Raw genomic sequence first — 21432 nt, forward strand, 5'->3', positions numbered from 1 at the left:
TCAGCTTGATCGAGCGTTCCTTTTCTGCCTTTTCACTCTTACAAAAGATTAAAAGGTGGCGTCACATTGCTCCCTGTTCCTTCTTGCAGGAGGGACTTAAAAGGGGCAACAAAAACTAATCACTCTCAATAAGTATTTTTTTTCTTCTTCTTCTTGCTGGCAAAAAATAAATAAATAAATAAATAAATAATCAGAAAGGGAAGGGAAGGGAAGAGAAGAAAAAATAAAAAGAAAGGAAAGAAGCAGAGAAGGGGAAAGGAGGGGTGGACTTAGCGGTGGTGTAATTTGAGCCCGTGGTGAGGATTGGAGCGAGCTAAACCATGCTGCACCCTGCTAACAAGGGAAGGAAGCCTTCAGCTGAGGCAGGTAAGAGCGCCGATCGGAGGGTTTGACCGAGCGGCTTAGTTAAATTTCTGTTTTCACCGGTTTCGTAATTGAGAAAGGCATCTGCAGCAGAAGCCGATTTTTCAGTCGGCTTCCTTTTGTTTAACATAGAAAGTACCTGTATTAATTTTGATGAATTAGAGCATGCAGCAAATTCAATTGAAAATAGATTTGTATAGTAAATGCATTTATATGGAATGATTTCTTTTCCTCCCTTTTATTTAAGGGGAGAGATGAGAAAGATGATTTTGATCAGAATAACAGTTTGCATTACGTTAAATTCTAAACAGCTAGGGGAAGGGGGGGAAAGAATTCAATTGATACTGTTTTTGAACTCCGGGACTTAAGCCCTGGCAAGACAGATGGCATTTGAAATCTTTTCTTCTAACTGAACTTCTGATGCTTTATGTTATAATAATTTCTCGCCGGAGGTTTCGGCAAAGGGCAGAGTTTATTTAAGTCTGGCTGCTTGGGTGTGTTTGGCTTGGCTCTTGTGGGTGAGGCGCGTCTTCAATCTCCTGAACCTGAGGCAGGTTGACGGTTTCTAAATGGAGACTAAGTATTGTCCCAAATGAAATATGAACTTAAAACATCAGGTGAGGGCACGCCTTAGAAAGGCATCCAGTAAATAATTAGGGGAACTGAGTTATGACAGTTTGGATGGGGGAGTTAAGTCTGGAAGTGCTGTTGGATAAAGCTTTCTGGATTGGAAACCCTTTAATGACAGAGGGGGGCTAATTATGAGACTCAAGTCGGAACTTTAAATTCAGCCCCCCAAAATCTAGGATACCTGTCCTCTTCAAGGGGTAGGTAGCTTTCAGATGGACATTCCTTTTGTGCGCTATGAATGGAACTCTGGATTATATCTGGTGGCATTTTTTTTTTTTCCTTTGAAAAGCTCTGGGATGAGGCTTTAAAGGGCTCGTATCTATTTTCACGGTGAACAGAATAAGCTCTATCCTTGGATCTTTCAGCACAGGGTGTTTGTGGTAGCAGATGTCGTTTTTTTAAAGTTTGGGCTATTTTGCTGTTAATCTCACTCTTTGTGGATTTTGTGTCTATTGCTTCTGCTGTTAAAAAAAAAAAACAATGAAATTATGGCCGGCATGAATGAACTGATCTTTGAGAGTGGAAAAATAAAAATACAAATATGCCAACTTTTGACATGCAGTGTGACTGGATCCTGAGTTCTACCCAGGCCTTTTGACAAGCGTTTCGGACATGTTTAAGTCCGTTTCTATATTGCCGTGGTGGGCTTAGGGGAAGTCCCTTAAAAGTGTAGCGTTCCGATGAAAGAGAATGCGTCTCAGGAATGGAATATGGAAAGGTGATATCTATGCTTCTAGGCTTGGCCCTAGAAAGAACTGCTCTCCTATGGCTTTGTGGAGTTCAACGAGATGAAATACGGAAAGACGGGATAAGACGGGATTTCATGCATTTGTGTGGTGATACGTTTTTTTTGCTCAGTTTCCAAACTGAACTGGTGGGTTAACACCTCAATCTGGTGTGTCATGTGTTGCCAGACCCACCTAATGGTATCTTATGCTTGCAGCTCCTGGACCCAGCCTCGAGAGGACATGGTGACGGGCTCGGGACTGGGCATTGGGGAACTAGTGACAAGTGGCTCTGTTCAGACAACGTCTGGACAACATTCAGAGTTTATCCTGGGTAGGAGTATCCTGGGAAGGTCCCGGTACCAGTGCAGGCAAACGGAATTCTTTTCTGTGGGATTGGATTTCAGAAAGAGAGAGAGAGAGAGATGTGAACCAGGAAAAGCAATACACCTGCCCAGATGCTGTGTAGTTGTGGGTTGGGTGGGCACTGGCAAATTTAAAACACAGCCTCACATGCAGTTTTCCTGCTCTTCAACTTAAGAAACTCTACAGAATCGTAAAGTAGCTCTCCTCAAACTCCCTTCTCTCTGCTGCTTTCTTGAATGAACTCTTTTTTCCCCCTGACTCTTGATACACCTAAATATTGACAGATTATTTTTCTTTTTTTTTTTTTAATTAAAAAAAATTTTGGCTTTTTTTTTTTTTTTTTTTTTTCTGACTGTGAGAATTGTGTCTTCAAAGGGAGGTACAGGTTCAGAAATGTGCCTGGGGACTGTGACTTCATCACATATATTTTCTACTTTTGTACATGAAAATGACTTCTTCAAGGTGAGGCAGTAGCACATTTTAAATGGCGCCCTGCTTTTTTTTTTTTTTTCTTTTAACCACCACTTGGGCCTCTGTCTTTTACCTAGAGAAGGAAACAGGACAGAGGTATAAGCAGAGAGTTGTCCTGGAAGCCAGTGGCAGCTCGGTTAGTACTCTTGAGGGTAGAGGGCACTTAGTGGTATCCCTAATCAAACTATCTGATTCATATAAATAGCATTTTTCTGACTTTTCCAGTAGATGTTGCTGGAGAGCAAAGAAAAGACTATTTCCACCCCCCACAGGAAAGCGAGGAAAAACAGTAGGACTTATCAGAAGCAGAGATTCAGAGCCTTCTCTCCAAACTAATTTGCTAATTAATGAATTATATTGAATCATTACATTTTATGTCGTTCTATAGAAAGCTATTCAAACTTGATTTCGATTTGTAAACGACAATATTGTCCTCCTTGGGCCCTATGTATGACGTCTGTTTGCTGTTTTTTTTTTTTTTTTTTTTTTTTTTCCATTTTTAAAAAAGAAAATCAAGTTAGCTGCACATTGCTATTCAGAACATTCTATCCCCGAATGCAGAAACCCTTTAACATGCAAATATGATGTCAGAGGAGGAGCTGAAACAGAGGACCCGGAGAAGAGTAACGATCAAACGCATTATAAAAATATGCACCAGTTGCCAACAAGTAATGAAATATTAAGAAATTAAAAGCGTGCAGCCTCTAAAGTCATAGAATTTCATTGCTCTGAGACTGTTTTCCCACTGAATATTAAGTTCTTAATAGATGGACCAGTTGAAATAAAATAAAATAAAATAAAAACAACGGTAAACCTACATGGTTCGCCACTGAAGTTCTTTCATTATATGATGTTGAAAAATTAGCCCAATAGGATTTTCCTCAGAATGGGAAATGTAATTAACATTGGATATTAAGTGCCAGGCTGACAAAGCCAAAGCCACACAGCTTGATGGGGAAATAGAAAGGCAAAAGCAAATAGAAGCAAGCGCTTGCAGCTGAGGGGACCCACGCTGGAACTACTGTGCTGGTAATCATTCTGATAAAATGGCAAAGACATCCCAGGGGAGCCCAGGATTCTAGTATCCAGACTCAAACTGATGCAATTCCAAGCAACCAATGACCTCTGTCTATGGGAATATTTATTTTTAGATATGATCAATTAACCAATTTCAATGGAGAAGGGACATGGTTCTTTTGTTTTTTTGTTTTGTTTTGTTTTGTTTTGTTTTGTTTTTTTTTCTCCCTCACACAAGGTGAGTATTGGGCATCATAAAACCACTTTCACACAGAAACATTGGATAGCTTTTGGGTTTTGTTACCTTTAGGCAGACGTGGCTCTGTGCTGGTGGATTTTTTTTTTTCCTGGTGCATTGAAGTATTTCCTTTGCAGTTTTCATTCCCGAGGTGTGACATGTTCCATAGGATGTTTTAATATAACGACTCTGTGCATTTCATTTCTCTTTTCCTGGGAGAGTTTATATTTAAATGGCATGAGTGTCAACCCGGTCTATTTTGTCATTAACACTAGAAGTCCGATAAGGTTAGGACACTCGAGCTTTGTCCTTCTTTGATTTAGGTGAAGATCTTGTTTGATGGGTAGTAGTTGGCTTGTTTTGTTCCTTTCTTTAAAACAGCAAAACCTTACCTTTGCTGCGTGATTGTATTTTCAGGGGGCTTTGTTTTCATTCGTGGTTTGTACTTCTCTTCTTGCCCTGTACCATCTATAAAGTACTTCCTGCATCAGGAGCACTGTGAATAAAATGTGCCCGATGTTACCTAACCATGAGAAATGCCTGCCCCTCACTGACATCTTTATGGAAATGAAAGCTCCAGTGTAGACCTGAGGAGAACCAAGGAATACAGCAAACAGGCCCTCCCTCTGTCCCTCAGCAGAGCAGGCAAGGATAGGCTGGCGTAGGTTGAAGGCATAGTTTGAAAGAGGAGAGAAGATGAAAACATGGCTTATTGTGGGACAGCATTATCAGATGGATCCTGTAGGAAACATAGGCCTCAAGGAATGAAGGATGCTACTGTAGCAATGGGCTTTGAAATTTGGGTGCCCACAGGAAAGCTATCTGGCAGTTTGTGGACTAGTTGAAACATGGCATGGGAGTAAGGAATGGGTGGGATTGTGAATAATCCACACAGCCAAGGTTTGCCCAGGATTCTCTGTCTGGATGACCAATCTTCCCCGGTTCCACTGCCACCTTCTGAGGCTATGAATGCTCCTACCATATGAACTCGCCTTTAAAGGGTGTTGTCAGGAATAGAGCAGAGAATGTCCAGCCCAGAGTGGGAGCTGGAGGCCATAGCCTAATGCATTAGGGCCAGGCTCAGGTAGTAAAGTTGAGGAATATATCTGAGAAGAGGAAATGTGGGTGCTATTGTAATTATTGGGATTTCTCGTGTGTACTGTAGATGTCACGGCCTCATTAAGGCATATTTGGTAGGTATATGTTTATTTTATACCTCTGTAAGGAAAAACCTTCCCACGGTTTAGAAGATGTGGTATTCCTTCTTTGCTGTTGCTGTTTGGACACAATCCATGTTGGGTTTATCTCCAGTTTCCTGACGTTGATTAAGATGGATTTGTGTGATCTTTGAGAGTTTTCATCTTGCTGAAAAGGTATATACTTTATTTATTGGAGTTAATTGCCTCCCAAAATTGCCTGTGTTGTCAATTACTGTCTATAAACTGTGGATGCCTCACCTTGAACTCTCTGCTGCCTAGTACATTTTAGTGAGGACCACAGTGATAGACGTTAGTCTGACGACATAATATAATGTATGCGCAAACCTTTTAGGTGTTTCTTTGCCTTCGGTGGACTTCGCAACGAGAGGGAGCAAAAGAAAAGTCATTAGCACAATTAAATAAAAGGGGTGAAACATGCTTGCCTCAGAAATACTGGTTGTGCAAGCCTGTTTAAGTAGGCAGGGTCGCCGCTGTCGCCTCAGAACCAAGCTGCAGATGGGTGACTTCTGGTGTCCTCTAACCACTTTAATTTAATTTTTTCCATTTACTTTTCCAAGCTTTTCATCTTCCCACCATTTTAATACCATCAGAGATGGGGGACTGCCCATGACATTCACACTTGACATTATCAAACACAAAAGCAACACTCTTACACTTGAGTGCATTACAACACAAGGGAAAAATATATAAGCCAAAGCCTTGGAAATGATCGTCTCATACTTTCAGTGTAGGTGGGATCTTCTTTTTTCTACTTTTTTTCCTTCCTGGATAACTTCTTTGACTGTTTTGCTTCTGTGTGTTTATATGGGATTCTAAATTATCTAGAGAAAAAAAATCAGCAATCAAAAACAAAAAAGAAGAAAAAACAAAACAACAATACAACAACAACAACAACAAAAACCCAAACAAATCCATCCTGTAACACAAGCATCCTTGTATTCACTAAATGTTTGTGGCTTAGTGCAAAGCTGTTACTATTGTCTCATTGTTAAGGGCTCATCACATTTTGGTGATTTACCAAACTTGATCTTTGTATTTGGGGAGAGGTGCATTTTCTCTGTCAACTCCAGTCTGACAGTTTTACTTGAAGCTTGTCCTGTTCCCAAGTCTGTCATTGCCTTTCTCTGTTACTGCTGGGTGATCCAGAGATCCATTGACATCCACTGTAGACCTATGTGTGTTTGTGTGTGTGTGTGTGTGTGTGTGTGTGTGTGTGTGTGTACTCCCGGGTGGTGGTGGTTTAGAAGGCAGGCTGCAAGTTGGGGGAAATATTCAAATACGAATTTGTCTCTAGGTCCTTTTGCTTATTATTTTAAACCTTCTATTCAAAGATAACTCCCCCCACCTCCACACACCCACATAGCCCATGTAAGACAACCCTTGCGATCTGAACAAATATCGTTATCAGACTGTGGTGAGTTGCTTTGGCAGTGTTACATCATGCATCGGGATCCTGTGTGCTGTAGAACTCTGTAAAACCAACAGCTACATGGTACCCTGCAGGTTTAATATACTTCTGCAGCCTTGTGCTCGGGAAGGATTTCTGTAATTGGAGACAATCTAGTAAGGAGAACTTTTTAAGCCATCGGAGGCCGAAATACAAGTTTTTGAGAAATGGGAGTTCGCCAGCTTGAAACTGAATGGATTACAAATTTCTTTTAACTGGACAGAATCCTAATTGCCTGAACAGTACAGTCCTGATTATCCGGGGTTTGATTTTCCAGTACACGGATTATTCAGATTTCCTCTCTGACTCTGTCTTCTCTCTAACTACCTGACTTGAGACTCTTGTCTCACCATTAGCCTCTTTGCTAATGGTAGAGAAGGGAGAAGTCCAAGCCAGCGAATAGCGTTCAGAGATGGAAAGTCGTGAAGAAGTCTACTTTTTGAAGTTATCCACTACAATCCTGTGCTAAATTTCAGGGTTGGGGTGGGGAGGAATAGCACTTTCTAGCTACTAATGATAGCTTTCTTTATCTTCTCCTATGTCACCCTCTCTTTGGACCTATAAAGAAGCCAAAACATTCAGATAAAATGAAACAAATGGGCCCGTCTTAACAGGGTCAAATTTCTAGGCGTGTTTGTTTTCGAATATATAATTTCCCTCCCATCCCCAAAGGCTAACTACCCATTTTAATGAACTAGTCAGGGATTAGGGTGTTCGGGTCTTTTAAAAGGCCACATGGGTCAAGCTAGGGTACCTTTTTGAATGAAGTCAGAATCTGGATTAGCATAGGTTTCTCATGTTAAATCCAAAAGTAGGTTATTGGTGCTGTAGGACCAGTTATCCCCCACCACTCTTCCCTTGGCATCACCGGCTAGGTGTCAATCATTTCTCCAGGAATCTTTCTTCAGGGTAAGCTCCCAAAAGTCTCCCCACTCCTGGTGACCTCTGGACTTCTTGGTCACAGGTTTGGCTAAAGCAGTGGAAAGACAGAGGGTGCATTGGGGTCTCTCATAAGAGGCCTAATTGTGGACCAGGTCGGAAAGTCACCAGCCACCTTGTCACACATCTAAAGGATGGAGCCAGAATTCTCTCCAGCGGGTATTATGATGAAGTCAGAGAGCAGCTTCATCTCGCTCTCTCTTTCGTAGCACGGACATTTTCTAAATCTTCCAGTCGCATCTCTGGCTTCACCGGTAGTGTCTCATCAAACAGTGCCCCGTTTTCTTATCCCACCCCTCTTAGAGCATCTATCCTAACAGCCGGTGGTACTTTGAAGGCAACCTAATGAAAATTCACAAGCCCTTCTAGTTATGAATGTATAAGGCTATATAACTGAGAAAATTCACACCACATAATATAATTGATAAACTGGGTACAGGGCACAAAGTACCATTGTCTCCTCGGTGCTTTAAAAATACTCTTTTATCACTAAATTAAAAGTTGAGCGTTTGAGGAAGAAATTTGCTTTACGTTTTTAAATGTTCGTGAGTAGCCAGATGTGGTGTAATGGCCAATAGCCTTCAATGTCTCCACTAAAAGAGAATTTTAACAGCGGTACAGTTCTTAAAGCTGAAAGGAGAAAAGAATTATTAGAAAATCTGTCTGTGGGCTGAAAAGTTGGCTCAAAACAAAGCAATTGCTGTGAAAAACTTGAGGCCCTGAGTTCAAATCCCAAGAACCCATTGAAAGCTGGGTGTAGTGGGACCATGTTGCTCATTCCACGGTTCCCATGGTGAGTTGAGAGCTTGAGTCAGAAGAATCCCTGAAGACCCAAGCCACTTAGCCTAGTGGGTAGAGCAGAAAGGTCAAAGAAACTGTGTCTAAGACATAATGGGAGTCAAGAAACAACATTGTAGGTCACTAGTTCTCAACCTGAGGGTCGCCATCCCTACAGGAGTCAGATAGCATGTATCCTGTATAGCAGATATTTGCACATTCTGGTTCATGACAGCAGCAAAATTACAGGTGTGAGGTAGCAACAAAAATAAACTTCATGGCTTCTGCTCACCACAACATGCAGAAACATATTAAAGGGTCACAGAAATAGGAAGGTTGAGAACCGTAGTTCTTGCTTGTCTTCTAACCTCTGTAAGCATGTTGTATATGTACATGAGCGCCCATGATTATCCACATGATCAGACACACACACACACACACACACACACACACACACACACACACACACACATCGTACATGCAAATAAGAATGGAAAACCAATAGTCAGTCTGAACATAGTGTTTTATATACAGCACTCACCAGAATCTACTTTTTATATTTATATATGTGCAGATAACACACACAGAAACCATGTATACGTGTCTGTGTCTGTGTCTGTACTTCACTTTAGGGAGACACCAGAGGCAGGGGAAGCTATAAATAGAGTCCTGGAAAATACTGAGAGTGGCTAAAGCCTAATTCTTTGTTAGAGGCAGGGAATTACTGGGAGTTGAACCCAGGAACTTGTGCATTCCAGTTATGTGGCATAGTACAAGATCTACCCTAAGACCAGGCATTCCTCTTAAGAGTTATGATTTAGTCTGAAATTAAAAGTTACCTTATGTTCCATTTCCAGGCGTCTATCTAAGATCTATGTTTGTAAACACAGAGAGAAAGCCAAGCCACCTTAACCTCATGCAGTACCTCTACATTTGACATGCTTCCTGTGTTCAGGCAGGGAGCCTCAACAAAGAAATGACAGCACCTATGATTTGGGGAAGATCTTCCTATCTTTCCTAAAAAGAAATCTGGCTTTAACGATACTCCAGGCTGGGAAGTTTGCATTCTCTGCAGATGCAGGTCACAATCCCAAGGCCTGATCAGTTCGTCTGAGAGTTGCTGTTCTGAGACTCCCAAACATCATTCACCCACGCGAAGAGCACAAGGGTTGTGTTGTGAGTGTTTCTGGTATTAAGGGGACACTTGTGCCTGCAGAAGATAGCACCCAAGGCTAAAGATTGGCATATTGCTTCCAAATGGAGTGGGTTTGTATAATCGGGGCCTTCTCTTTCCCAAGCTGCATGGTGTTTGTGAGAGATGTGTTGTGTATGTTTGAAGTCACACATGGTATGTGATTTATTCACACGCCCATGTAGTCTCTAGAGGTCAGTAGAATATAAGAAATGTGCAAGCGTTCATGTTGGGATGAGATACACAGACACCAGAAACCATTTTTCAAACGGCAAAAACTGATGATAGTCGACTAATGGCATTAGAAACTGAAGTCATTAATCGGTGTTAACAAAAAAAGTCATGTCATTCTTGTTCATGAAATGAATCTAATCTATTTGTTTTAAGCAAATTTCAGATAAATGAACATTTTACATGGCAAGAAACTTGATGGAAACCCAAGCTCTAATTACTTTATTATGCTTTATTATAACAGGCTCTGATTCACTTGTCTTAACTTAAAAAAAACATGTTACTAGAACAGAAGGGTAAATTGTTTTTAAACATTGATGGTTACACCCCAAATACTGTTGCTACTTGAGCTGCCATCTCGGCCCCCTTGATTTTACAGATGAATGATTGGGTGTTTTGTGTGCTACAGTTTTATCTGCTCTTGAGAACTAATTGTTGAAAAGGGTATTATAAATTTGCCATTTATTTTCTATAGGAGCCTGAGTGTGTTAACACCCAATACCCCCCACCCCGCGCCCAGCATTGCTGCGTTGCTTGGTGTGCCAATCAAGTTTGTGGAGAATTCATGATCAAAAGGCACAGAACTTGAAAGGATGCAGCCATAAACTCTCTGAGAGTAAAGTTTTCACTATCTTTCATGCATCATCCATATATAAGAAGACTGTGCCACATGCGTTCAGATTTCTTCTGATTTTGAGAATGAATGATTTTCTTGTAAGCTGAGGTTATATGTCTTGGCTTAGACGTTAATATGTCTTACAAATGTTAGCAGCACTCTGACCTGAACCCCAATCTATCAATAAGCTATTCCCGTGTTTATTTGTGTTGTGGTAGATCGCACTCTTTGTTCAGCCTCTTCCATGGTAAATCCTAAGACAGGGTCTGAAGGCACAGACATGTAAGAGGGTGTAGTCGAACATGATCAGCTGCTGATGCCCCTAATGGAACAGGGAGGCGGCATTAAACTTAACATTTGCATTCACGGAACCTTTGCTGCATAAGAAAAAAAGCCTAATAAATGCTTTAAAGGTGGCTCTATATAGTATTTAAAAGCATTTTGAGCACATGGTCGTTTCCATAAGTAAATCTTAAAAGAATACTTCCAGTGTCTACTTACTTTGCTGGTAGTTATTAAATGAGGAGATGCACTCTATATCCATCCCTTGAAGGGTTTCCAGGGAGACTGGATCCCTCTTGTATAGCTCTGCCCATGCCTGTGAGACCCACCAACTGCCCTTCAAAATGGCTATGCTTTCTCTAGCCTAGTTCTGGGAGGTCCTCATGACTTGTGAGATTTCACAAGCATACAGTTGGGGTTGTTCATCCCTTTTGATTTCTCAACAGTCCAACAAGGCTCTAAATAGTTCCTCTGAGGTCTCAACTTAAATGTCAGTCCTTCCTAGGAGTCTGCCCTGACTAGGTCTTAGCTACAGGCTTTGATTTTGAACCGTCTGGAAGCTCATGACTCTCGGGTTGTAGAGGTGTTGGACTAAAGGCCCTTCCACCCACACAGATACTCTCTGAAGCTCAGTGAAAATGGCTGCAGTGGCGACTTAGCTGTGCCTGCCGGTGGCACTGCCCACTAGCTTCCTAATGGTAGCCTAATGCTTATTTCATAGATGACTCTTGACCGAAGGACTAATGTCATTGCTTTTATAAGCTCAAGGCTAAGCACTCACACTAGAGAGGTGTGGAGGGATCCGTTGCTGTGCTTTTTGGCCTCGATACTAACTTCTGCGGATCACAGGTCTCACCTTGCATTTGCCTCTTCACGTCCACTATGAAATAGATTTCAGATACTTAAGCTCCAGATCACACTTGCATCATCATCATCATCATCATCATCATCATCATCATCATCATCATCATCCCCTTTATCCCATCCTTTGATGACGCTTGTGATAAAAAGATAATGTCCTTTAAGGGGAGAGAGGAACCTGAAGGTGATGATCTCATCCTTTTACCATAGCGTTCCTAGTTAGGAGAACAAACCTCAGGAACCAGAACACCTGAGCTAAGAACCCACTACAGTCATGTACAGGCATTTGGCTACTCAGTCAGGAACATTGATGGACAGCCAAGGTACCAGACTGATAATGGAGAAGAAAATATATATTTATTTCATTGGACTTGGATCTGGGGGGACCACGTCACTTTCTGTACCTTACGGCGTGCCCAAATTCCATCTGTCTCCTTTCCCTACTTCTGTCTCGAAAGTTCCGTTGAGTTCGTAGGGTTCTTCATGTCTGATAGCCTGCGGCGTCCCCCAGTTGCATGTAATTTAAGGATGTGGCAGCAGATGCGGATGCCTGGTCTCTTTTGAAGGTGAGGCCAGCTGGGTTTCTGTCCTTCACGTGTGATTTCCCAGAGGCCACAGTCTCACATTGTAAATGGCATGTGTAGGCAGCTCAGGACTTGTATGTAGCTGTTTTAGGAGCACCCATACCACATTTGGAGTCCCTGATCTTTAAAAGCAGCCATTTTGCTTAAAGCCACACCCTTTAAGTAGAAAGCCAGTCTCGGGGTACTTGGCAATGTAGTCTGGAATGAACTCGAGGCTAAGACACGGACAGTGCTTGATCTTTGTGTGATTTTTTTCCCCACTCAGCTAAAGCTTTGTGGGGTGGTTGCTGAGAGCCACGCAGGATGACGAGCAGCAACATTGTCCTGTGGTGTCTTCATTTCCTTCCTCCTTGTGGTTTCAATCGCCGACAGGCTTCTGTGTCACATAGCTCACAGTCCTGATTCTTGTTTTTGTCTAAAGAGATATTTGGTAAAGAATATAAAATATGCTTGTCTGCACCTATTTATATGATTAAAGCAGCACTGGCTATATGTTATTCATGGAAGGAAACTTAAACATGCCCAATTAAGTACAACGTAAGCCTGTATGTTGGAAGTTTTTATTGTGTGTGATCAGGGATTGTATTTTTAGCATTACGTTAGAGGGGCCAAAAAAAAAGAGGAACCTGCAGAAATTAATGTCATGCACTTTATCTATTAAAATGTGGGTTTGTTTGGTTGGTTTTTCCCTAAAAATCCATCACTTTTCTGTGTTACAGCCAATATTCAATGACACAATCATTAAATTATATAAACACACTAGACAGTTTTTAATCTGAGACAGGGAGTAGTAAAGAGGAAGATGGTGACACTGAGAGATCAGAGAAAGGGGGCAAAAGACTAATCAGAATGCAGTATAGACGTATGAAACCGTCAAGTAGCTGATGAAAACAGCAAAACAACAACAACAACAATAATAATAATGATGATGATGATGATGATGAACACAAAAGCCTGTCACTTTTCCATGACAATGTGCAAGCTACGTGATTTGAGCTCCCAGCTGTCATTTCTCTTTTGATTTTTTGATACGCATCTCTTCCCTTTATCTTTGCTTCCACGTGAGTGTCTAGTAAAGCCCCCTGTCTCCTTCTTCACCAGTGTGCTGCCGAATTCTCTCTCTTACAGGACCAGCATTGTGTCCACGCCGAGAATACTTTATTATATTTCTCCTTCAGTAAGAGAATGTTTTTTTAAGAAAATAAAAGCAATTATTTAAAGGGGGCCGGGGACTATAATGATACGAAAGGATGGACACCGTCTTTTAGAACTACAAACTACCTTATCATATATCACAGTATTCATGTCTGAACATTCGGGAAGGAGTAATAATCAATACCCAGAGCAAAGAAAACCTTCTTTCAATTTATTTAAATGATTTTTGCTTCACACACACACAAAAAAAAATATGCACAGCCTTACAAAAATAGACCTTTGACTTTTAACAGAGGAGTGCTCTGCGATTTTTGAAAGCACTTGTGGATTTGTTAATGTTAAACTGGTAATTGTTGATCTCTTGGGGAGGGGGCAGCAACTTCAGTGTGGGCTTATTACACTGTAAAATATGGATTGCCTTTACCCTAATGACCTCTGAATCCTATTACCATCCCATTAGAGAGTGTGGGATTTTAGTAATTCTGTTGTTGTTTCCAGTGGGCAGCGAATATAATAGGCAAGGGCAGGGTTAATGCAATTCATCTCTTTGAATACTTGTAACTCAGTTCCCTTATCACTCGATGTGGTTTCATTAGGGGCTTTCTCCCCTTCTTTCTTTTTCTCTCCTTCAGGCCCCATAACATTTCCCTTGGCCTCTGTTCAACTCGGAGACCGTGCAGGGGCGTTTGGATGCTTCCGACATTTAAAAGAGACTCTTGGATATTAGCTTTTCCTAAGCCAGACATAAATAAACAAGTGGCACACCGGCTTGCCGTGAGCCTGGCCGGAGCCTAGAGGCATTCTGGTGACTATCACTGCTAGGAGGGGTGGAAGAGCAGCTCTTTAATCAAGGCCATTGAGGAGGCCTTTAGAAAGGAGAGGCTTGAGTTCAGAGGGTCAGGTTAGTACATGCTGGTGTTTTGCATACAGTGCCTCCCTGTGTGGCTGCCCACAGCAGGGTCCTGGGTGTTAATCATGTAAGAGAGGAGAAACAGGAAAGGTTTCAAAGTGATGGGAATTAGATGCCTTCAGAGAGAGAGATTTATGCATTAATTCCTAACACCTCCGAATTCTCAGCAGATATACATGCCTGATTATATATCAGTGGTTTTATGCATGGAATTTGTTTTTAGCTAATACAGTCTTTTCAGAATAAATATGAACATCAGATTACTTCTCGGTGTGTCAAAACAAATTAGTTCCCCACCGTGATGCAATGAAAGGTGTAACTATTTTCTCTTTTTATATGTCAGAAAGCATTACCAGGGTAGGGAAATTCCTTCTCCCCCATCATTCCCATGCCCCCAACTTCTGAACTGGTGATGGGCAAAGGTCTGATTTAATGCCTGAGCAAGGACCTGGGGCTCCAGCACCCCACTCTGTTGTCAGTAATGAGAACCACAAGCTGAGACCAAAGAGACAACTGCATTCTAAAAAAAAAAAAAAAAAAAAAAAAAAAAAAAAAAAAGGCAGAGAAAGGCAGGAGGTGATCTGACCACTTCAATCTGTTGAAAGTGAGTGATGATACCAAGTCTGTTGTTCACCATCACAGAGAATTAAGTTTCCCTGTGTTTCATCATAAACCGGATGAGTGTGCAACATCCCTGCACTATTAAAATGTGAACTGGCAGATGCACTAGAAGGCTGGGTCTGGCTGGGTGGATGGAGCCGCAGGTCCTCAGCCTCAGCCTAATCACCCTGGTTAGAGCTAATACACCAAACCTGGTGCTTTCATATATTTATGTGGTATTCCTTTTTGTTAGCAGTGTATCTTACCATAATTCTAGACAGGCTGTGTGGAAGCATATTTGCCCCTTCATCAATTCTGTTGTATTGAGTGAAATTCATTTCAATGATACCTATGCAACTACAGAAGCAGTTGGTTTGGGACCATTAGATTGGTAGAGTGAGTGTAGTTACTGAATGAGGCATCCTCTGGAGCCTTGGCGATGGACTGTCTCTTCTGTTCCTATCATCACTTGGGAAGCTCAAACGAAACAGAAAAGGGAGGATGCTGTGAGCACACACTAGTTTAATACGTAATTGGTGGGGCGTGGCGGGGAGAAGATATGTATAGAACACTTCCCAGAGAGTGGCTGAACTCATGGGGCGGGGTTCTGCAAGATCTCTCCGTGCGTGAGTGTCAATCAAGTGAAGCTTGCTTATGTCACGAGTGGAGGGTAGGTTTCTGCTTCTCGTTCACTTGCTGGCCACACTGAATTCCTTGTGCCCTGGCATTCTTAAACTTTTCCTTCAGACCTCATAAAGACAAATACTACTAAGGATTCTCTCCATGAGCGAATGTTACATTATCATTGTCCCCATCACACGGGCACAGATCTACAGTGTGTTATATCTATACAATGTCCCCACAATGCAGAGCAAAGGAACCACTTGCCGATCGTTGACGCTCATTGTATTGGGAATGAAACTGGAATCCCTGTCAGGCTGGGTGTCTGTTAAAGTAGCTCCAGGCCTCCAAGAGGAATATGACTTGTGTGGAATAAACAGGAATAATAAATGCCAACTCTGTATATAATGATCAACCAAGTGTTTTGTGGAGAACATACAATACTCCTTCCTGTAGCTATGGACGTTTGGAAAACTCAAAGAAAATTAGATGAAGTAAGAAATCATCTAAAGACCTGTGCAGATTTTTTTTGGTTGGTTTCTTTGTTTTGCTTTTTTGTCTTTACCAACATTAATTTTGTATTATAATCCTTATATTTTTGTTACACTGTGTAATATCTACTTATATAAAACTAATACTCCAAAAATGGATTAATATTCTTCATATATGCCTTTTAAAATGAGAATGGGTTTTAAGCTTAAAAATAGGTTTTCTTTTCTTATAAATTCATAATTATAAACTCGAGTTATGTTATTTAGAAATAGTATACCAATAAAAGCAGAAACATTCTGAATTGCCACTATAAAAATAACATTTTCACAGTTTCTGACATTTTGCCATCTTTGCTGACATAAGTAGTAATTGTAGTTATTTTTAAAATTTATATTTTAAGCTATGTATAATGATAAATACCTGTAACTTCAGGCAGAAAGTCACAAGTTCAAGGTGAGACTGGGCTACATAATGAATCCAAGGTCATTTTGGACTTCATATGGAAACCTCTCTGTGTGTATGTGTGTTTGTATGTGTGTGTGTATGTTTGTGCATGTGAGTTAATGTGTGTGTGTGCATATGTGCATGTGCATGTATAGGTGTGTGTATGTGTTTGTGCATGAGAGTGAATGTGTGTGTACACATATGTGTGTATATGTATGTGTGTGTGTGTTATAGCTGCTGCATTATCCTTAGATGCTTTATCTCGTGAATTATTCACTTTCTGTTGAATTTTCTTCATGATAATACTATGCTAGAAGATCCCAATTTTATTTTATTTTTTAAAAACTACTCAACACTTTTAGAACTGTGCAAGCTTCTGCTGGTCATATTTACTGCTGGTATTTTACTTAGATAGTTCCTTTTGTTTTCCACATGCAGACATTTTCAAACTTTATACATCCGGGCAGTGGTGCTGCCCAACTTTCATCCCAGGATTTAGGAGGCAGAGGCAGGCAGATCCCTGTAAGTTCAAGGCCAGCCTAGTCTGAAAAGTGAGTTCTAGGACAGGCAAGATTATATAGCGAAATCCTGTCTCAAACAAACAAACAAAGAAACAAACAAACAAGGCTTTATGCAGTATGTCTTTCTGTTTTATATGCTCTGGTTTAGTACTCAAAAGCATCCATTGGTTATTCAATACCTACTACAGTGCTTTCTCTTTTAAAAGGGTGCAATTGTGGCGTCATTGGCCTTTTGGAAACATTTAGAAATGTGTGTGTATGTGCTGTAAGAAGGCCTATTTTTCCTGAAATAGATTTCTCGTAGATTTTAAATTACAATCTTTGTTGAATGCTTTACTCGGTAGATTTTGGCAGGCTTCTTCTCTCTTTGACATACACTATATTTTGGTAGTATTCTTGCATTGTCTGGGTACCGGTGTAGCAAGAATAAGTGGCTAGCTTAAACCTTTCATCCTGATTATTCTATTTTTTGTGTGTGTGGGGAGGGCAAAATGGTTCTACCTTCATATTTTTAGTGTAGATTTTCTATGTATTATGCTTCATTTTCTGAACATGAGTTTAGTGTTTCCACCAGTCTCTCTTTGATTTTCCCTAGTCTGACTTTATTGTGTAGAATCTTATTAGCAGGAGTTTCCACATCTCTCTTCCATTTCCTTCCTCTTCTTCTACCTTTTCTTTCTTTAACAATAGTAGGTATGGGTTGGTACCGGGACCTATGTGTAGTAGCTGGCAATTTGTCACTGTACTATCTCTAGCCTACCTTCTTGTACTTTTTAAAATTAATTGATTTACTTGTTTCTTCCCTCATTCCTCTGACCTTCTGTGTGTGTGTGTGTGTGTGTGTGTGTGTGTGTGTGTGTGTAAAACTAGCAATCAGTTTCTACCTCCACTACACGGTCCCAGCAGATTAAACTCAGGCTTTTGTGGTCTGAATGTTATCTTTTGAGACAGGACCCAAGCTGCCCTTGAATTCTTTACACAGACATGAGGGGGTTAGATCTTGGGATCCCCCTGTCGCACCTCTCAAGAAGCTGGTGTCCTAGTCTGAACCTCCAGCCTCCAGTTTCTGTTCTTTTAGTGAGATCAGAACACATCTATTTAGAAGTATTCAAGATTGATACGATCTGATCTATAATTGCACAGAATAAAACAGTAATCTATTTGTGGTTGGCAGTGCATGCAGTAACTAGCTGAAGAATGCAGATGGCTTTCTTCCCTAAGGTAAACTTTGGAAAGACAGGGTCCATAGCAAACCACACCAGTACCAGATTCCTGCAAAGGGAGGGTCCCTTGGTGAAAACATTCGAGGAAAGGTTTGGATACCAGACTTCTCCTGATACTTTATAATAACCGTTGCCATGTTAAATGCTTTTACAAGGTTCACAATAAAAACTTTCTGGATACATTTGAACCAATCTTCTTCCAGATTTAATCAGCCACATAGAAATTTGCTCCCTGATGAGGTTTTTTTTTTCCCATCCAGATGGATGATTATTTAGTGCTAGGTTGTATGTATTTTATATTATATTATAGATTATTATATAGTATCTAATATTATATTAAATTATAAATTTCTATAAATAAAAATATTATAATTATTTCTTGGTCTTTTGATTTGTATTAAAGATTCAAATTGGCAGGGAATTATTGCAATCAACTAAAATTTTCAATGAGTCTTTTTCTTTCCTAAGAGATGGAAGATGACCATATTCTGGTCTCGGGTGATAGTCTTAAGAACATCTCTCTCAGTGACCTTTCACTTAGTGATTGGCATTACCTGATATCAGCGGTATTATGCAACCAAGTAGAGCACCTCCATGGCCTCTGGCAAAGACATTTTGCTTTGGGCTGGTGAGAGTTTGTAATATGGGGAGCCTATCCTGCAGGAGATTATGAGGTATAGAGATTACATATGTAAAGCTCTCGTGTAATCTCTAGGTAGAATAGCCCTTTATAAAGTGAGAGTCATCCTGCTTCTTAAAAGCCATTTACAGCAAAGCTCACGCGATGCATTTCCTGCTTGGCTACACTGTGGTGGGGTGCAAGGAGAAGTAATAATTTCATAATGCTTAGCAATTTACATGCTTTGTTATCTGTACTGTTGGGAGAACAAACATAGAAATAAGTGACGGGGAGAAGCCAACATCAGGCCATGCAGAGGTTTTGGGAGCTGGCCGTACCATGCTAGAGAGGCCATGGCAGCCCAGGAAGAAAGATGTTGACTCCTCCTCCATGGGGTCCTTACCTAGGTGGAGCACTGCAGGCTGTCACACGGTCTGTTGTAACCGGATCAAAATCACATCAAAGTTAAATTCCTTGGCCTGGAGTGCTTGCTGAGTTAGGCTTCTTTTCTGGTGACCCTTTTATGGAATGTGATTTTAAAAGCATCCCAAAGTTGTACGTGCCTTTGGGTCGTGTCGACATCTGATTCATCAGTGGGCAAGCATCCTCTGATTGTGACTGGAGCATCCTTCCATGCTCCTGGAAGCGAGCCCCCAGTTCAGCAAGAGTGATATGGAAATGTTGGTAAACCCCTTTATTACTTTAAGTCTAGACTACTGTAACTTTCCATCCCTGGGTCTCCTTGACTGTGCTATTTATAGGAACCAACTTAAGATACAAAAGCTGCCCAGATCTTTCCTGGCATCTTGTCACCTCAGCATATTTGGAATCATCAATTCAATCCTCCTATCGGTTACCCATAAAATCTCACATTGATTGTGCTGTTGTTTTACTCACATAAATGGTGCCTCCGAGTTGTGGTTTTACGCTGCCTGTCTCATGGATTTTTCTTTTACCAAACCCCAGGTTATTCGTGCAGACTGAAATGTGGAAGCTTTGATGCTTGCCATAAACTAGATGAAGATGTTGTCAAAGCTATAATTAATTTTAATTTTTTAGTAAATCTCTATATACCATAGGTAGGTAGGTAGGTAGATAGATAGATAGATAGATAATTTATATTTTTATCATAATCATAAGGTTCAAGGTTATGGAAAATATGTTCAAATATTTTTCTATATAATACTGTGAAGGTTTGATACAATAAGGTTTATGCTTAGTTCTTAGTAACATACTTTTAAAATTAATTCTATCATGGGGCTTTTCCATGCTTTGAGAACTTCATTTTAGTAATTGCAGAGTATGCCATTATATGAAGCGTGAGGTTTCTTTGACTCACTTAGCAATTATCCCTTTAGTAAATATCTACCCAGCCCACAGTCTACACGTGGTCTTACCGTAGCTACCGAAGATACAAGAACAGATAGAGAGGGAGGGCTGCCAAATTCACCCCCATGGAATTAACTCTCTACTGTTAAAAGATTGGAATTTCCTTCACACGCAAGCTATTACAAAAATGGTAACTTGGGTCTTAAATAAATGACTAGAAAATATTTGTCTACTCTTCTGTGCCTATTCAGGCGAAGAATAGTAGTATTTTCCTAGAGAAGACAGGCCTTGCAGAAGCCCTTCAGTTCTCTGCTTCATCCTGTGAACCTTCTCTTTCTAGCTGAGTCTTTCACTTGAATTTCACTTGGAAGTTATAAGTCCTGTTCCTTTTGCAAAAGTACATGTAGCCATGAGCCCAGTGAAGATCTCTGGGCACTGGTTTGTGTTCATGACTCTGGGCCTCCCTTGATTTGAGAAAAGCAGTTCGGAGTTGGGAGTAAAATTGAAGATGTAAATATTTGTTCTCACCTTGACTTTGAATTTAAGGTTTGCCTTTAGACAGTACTGAATACACTATATTCCTTGGGCTTGCCCAGAAATAGAAATACTCTGGAGGGCAGAAAACATGTCACTGGCATGGCCACATTTTTTTAGATGTTCGGAATATATTACTATCATGGTTTTTTTGTTTTTTGTTTTTTTTTTTTTTTTTTTTTTTTTGGTTTTTTTTTTTTTTTTTTTTTTTCATTTTCTTCCACAACTATTTCTGGCATGCATCTTAATCTTTTTGTTAAAAACACTTGCTTTTTTTCCCTCTCACATAAGCAAAATATTCACGGTGCTGGCAACCATTCTAGTAAAATCAGGCACTGCCATTCGCTAGCAAATGGATGTGCCCAGAGAGATGCAGGAATATAGGCTTTATTCCTTACTTGTTTCTATTATTTGTACAAATGAACACATGTGTACAAATACACGTGCTTCCTGCCTTCAAAAAGGAACAGTGTAGAACACTGAAGAATTTAAAAATATACAGCACTTAAGAAGAGATTAAGTTGCTGAAGTCTGATATTGGATTAGAAATCTACTCAGACATAATGCCTATAAAATGTTGACCATATTAAGACTGAATCATACAAAACCAGGTGAGTGCTTTTTGCTTCCTTCAATCCTGAGACACACCACAGAGACATTTTAGTTCCTATTAAAAATAATAACCTTGGACCCTGAGCTTGAATACAGTTTATTACGTGTTAACTATGAGAAACAATGCTATTTTATATGCAGCTTTAAAATACAGAACCTATGCACATGCAAGGCTTTGTCTAACTCTTGTGTGTATAGCTGCTGACTCTGGCTCAAGAAGCCTGGCTTGTCCTTTCATGACACAAATCCATCTTAGAGTTACTAGAAAGCAGATTCAACCAGGATATTCAATCCAGAAGCAATGTACCTAGCTAGTTGTCCTACACAAATATATACTTTATATATGTTTTCTTTCATGTAAATCACACCATATATTTCAGTATTGTTCGCATAGAAAAAAAATTCCAAGAAGT

At 40.4% G+C, this 21432-nt stretch overlaps 1 protein-coding gene across 6 annotated transcripts in view; it reads left to right on the forward strand.

The window, feature by feature from the left end:
- The window catches only part of TENM2 (teneurin transmembrane protein 2), a gene marked incomplete at its 5' end in the record, with an annotated part of 923762 nt that overhangs the window by 259021 nt on the left and 643309 nt on the right, over positions 1-21432 (forward strand). For 2 of the 6 annotated variants that reach the window (XM_080942461.1, XM_080942460.1), the window contains one exon: positions 321-366. The exons of the other annotated variants lie outside the window; for them this stretch is intronic. In XM_080942461.1, coding sequence (XP_080798587.1) covers positions 321-366 — 46 coding nt within the window. Of the gene's footprint in view, positions 1-320; positions 367-21432 lie in introns of those variants that run through there. 6 annotated transcript variants of the gene reach the window in all.

This window comes from Micromys minutus (genome assembly GCF_963924665.1).
Source record: "Micromys minutus genome assembly, chromosome: 31".
Taxonomy (NCBI): domain Eukaryota; kingdom Metazoa; phylum Chordata; class Mammalia; order Rodentia; family Muridae; genus Micromys; species Micromys minutus.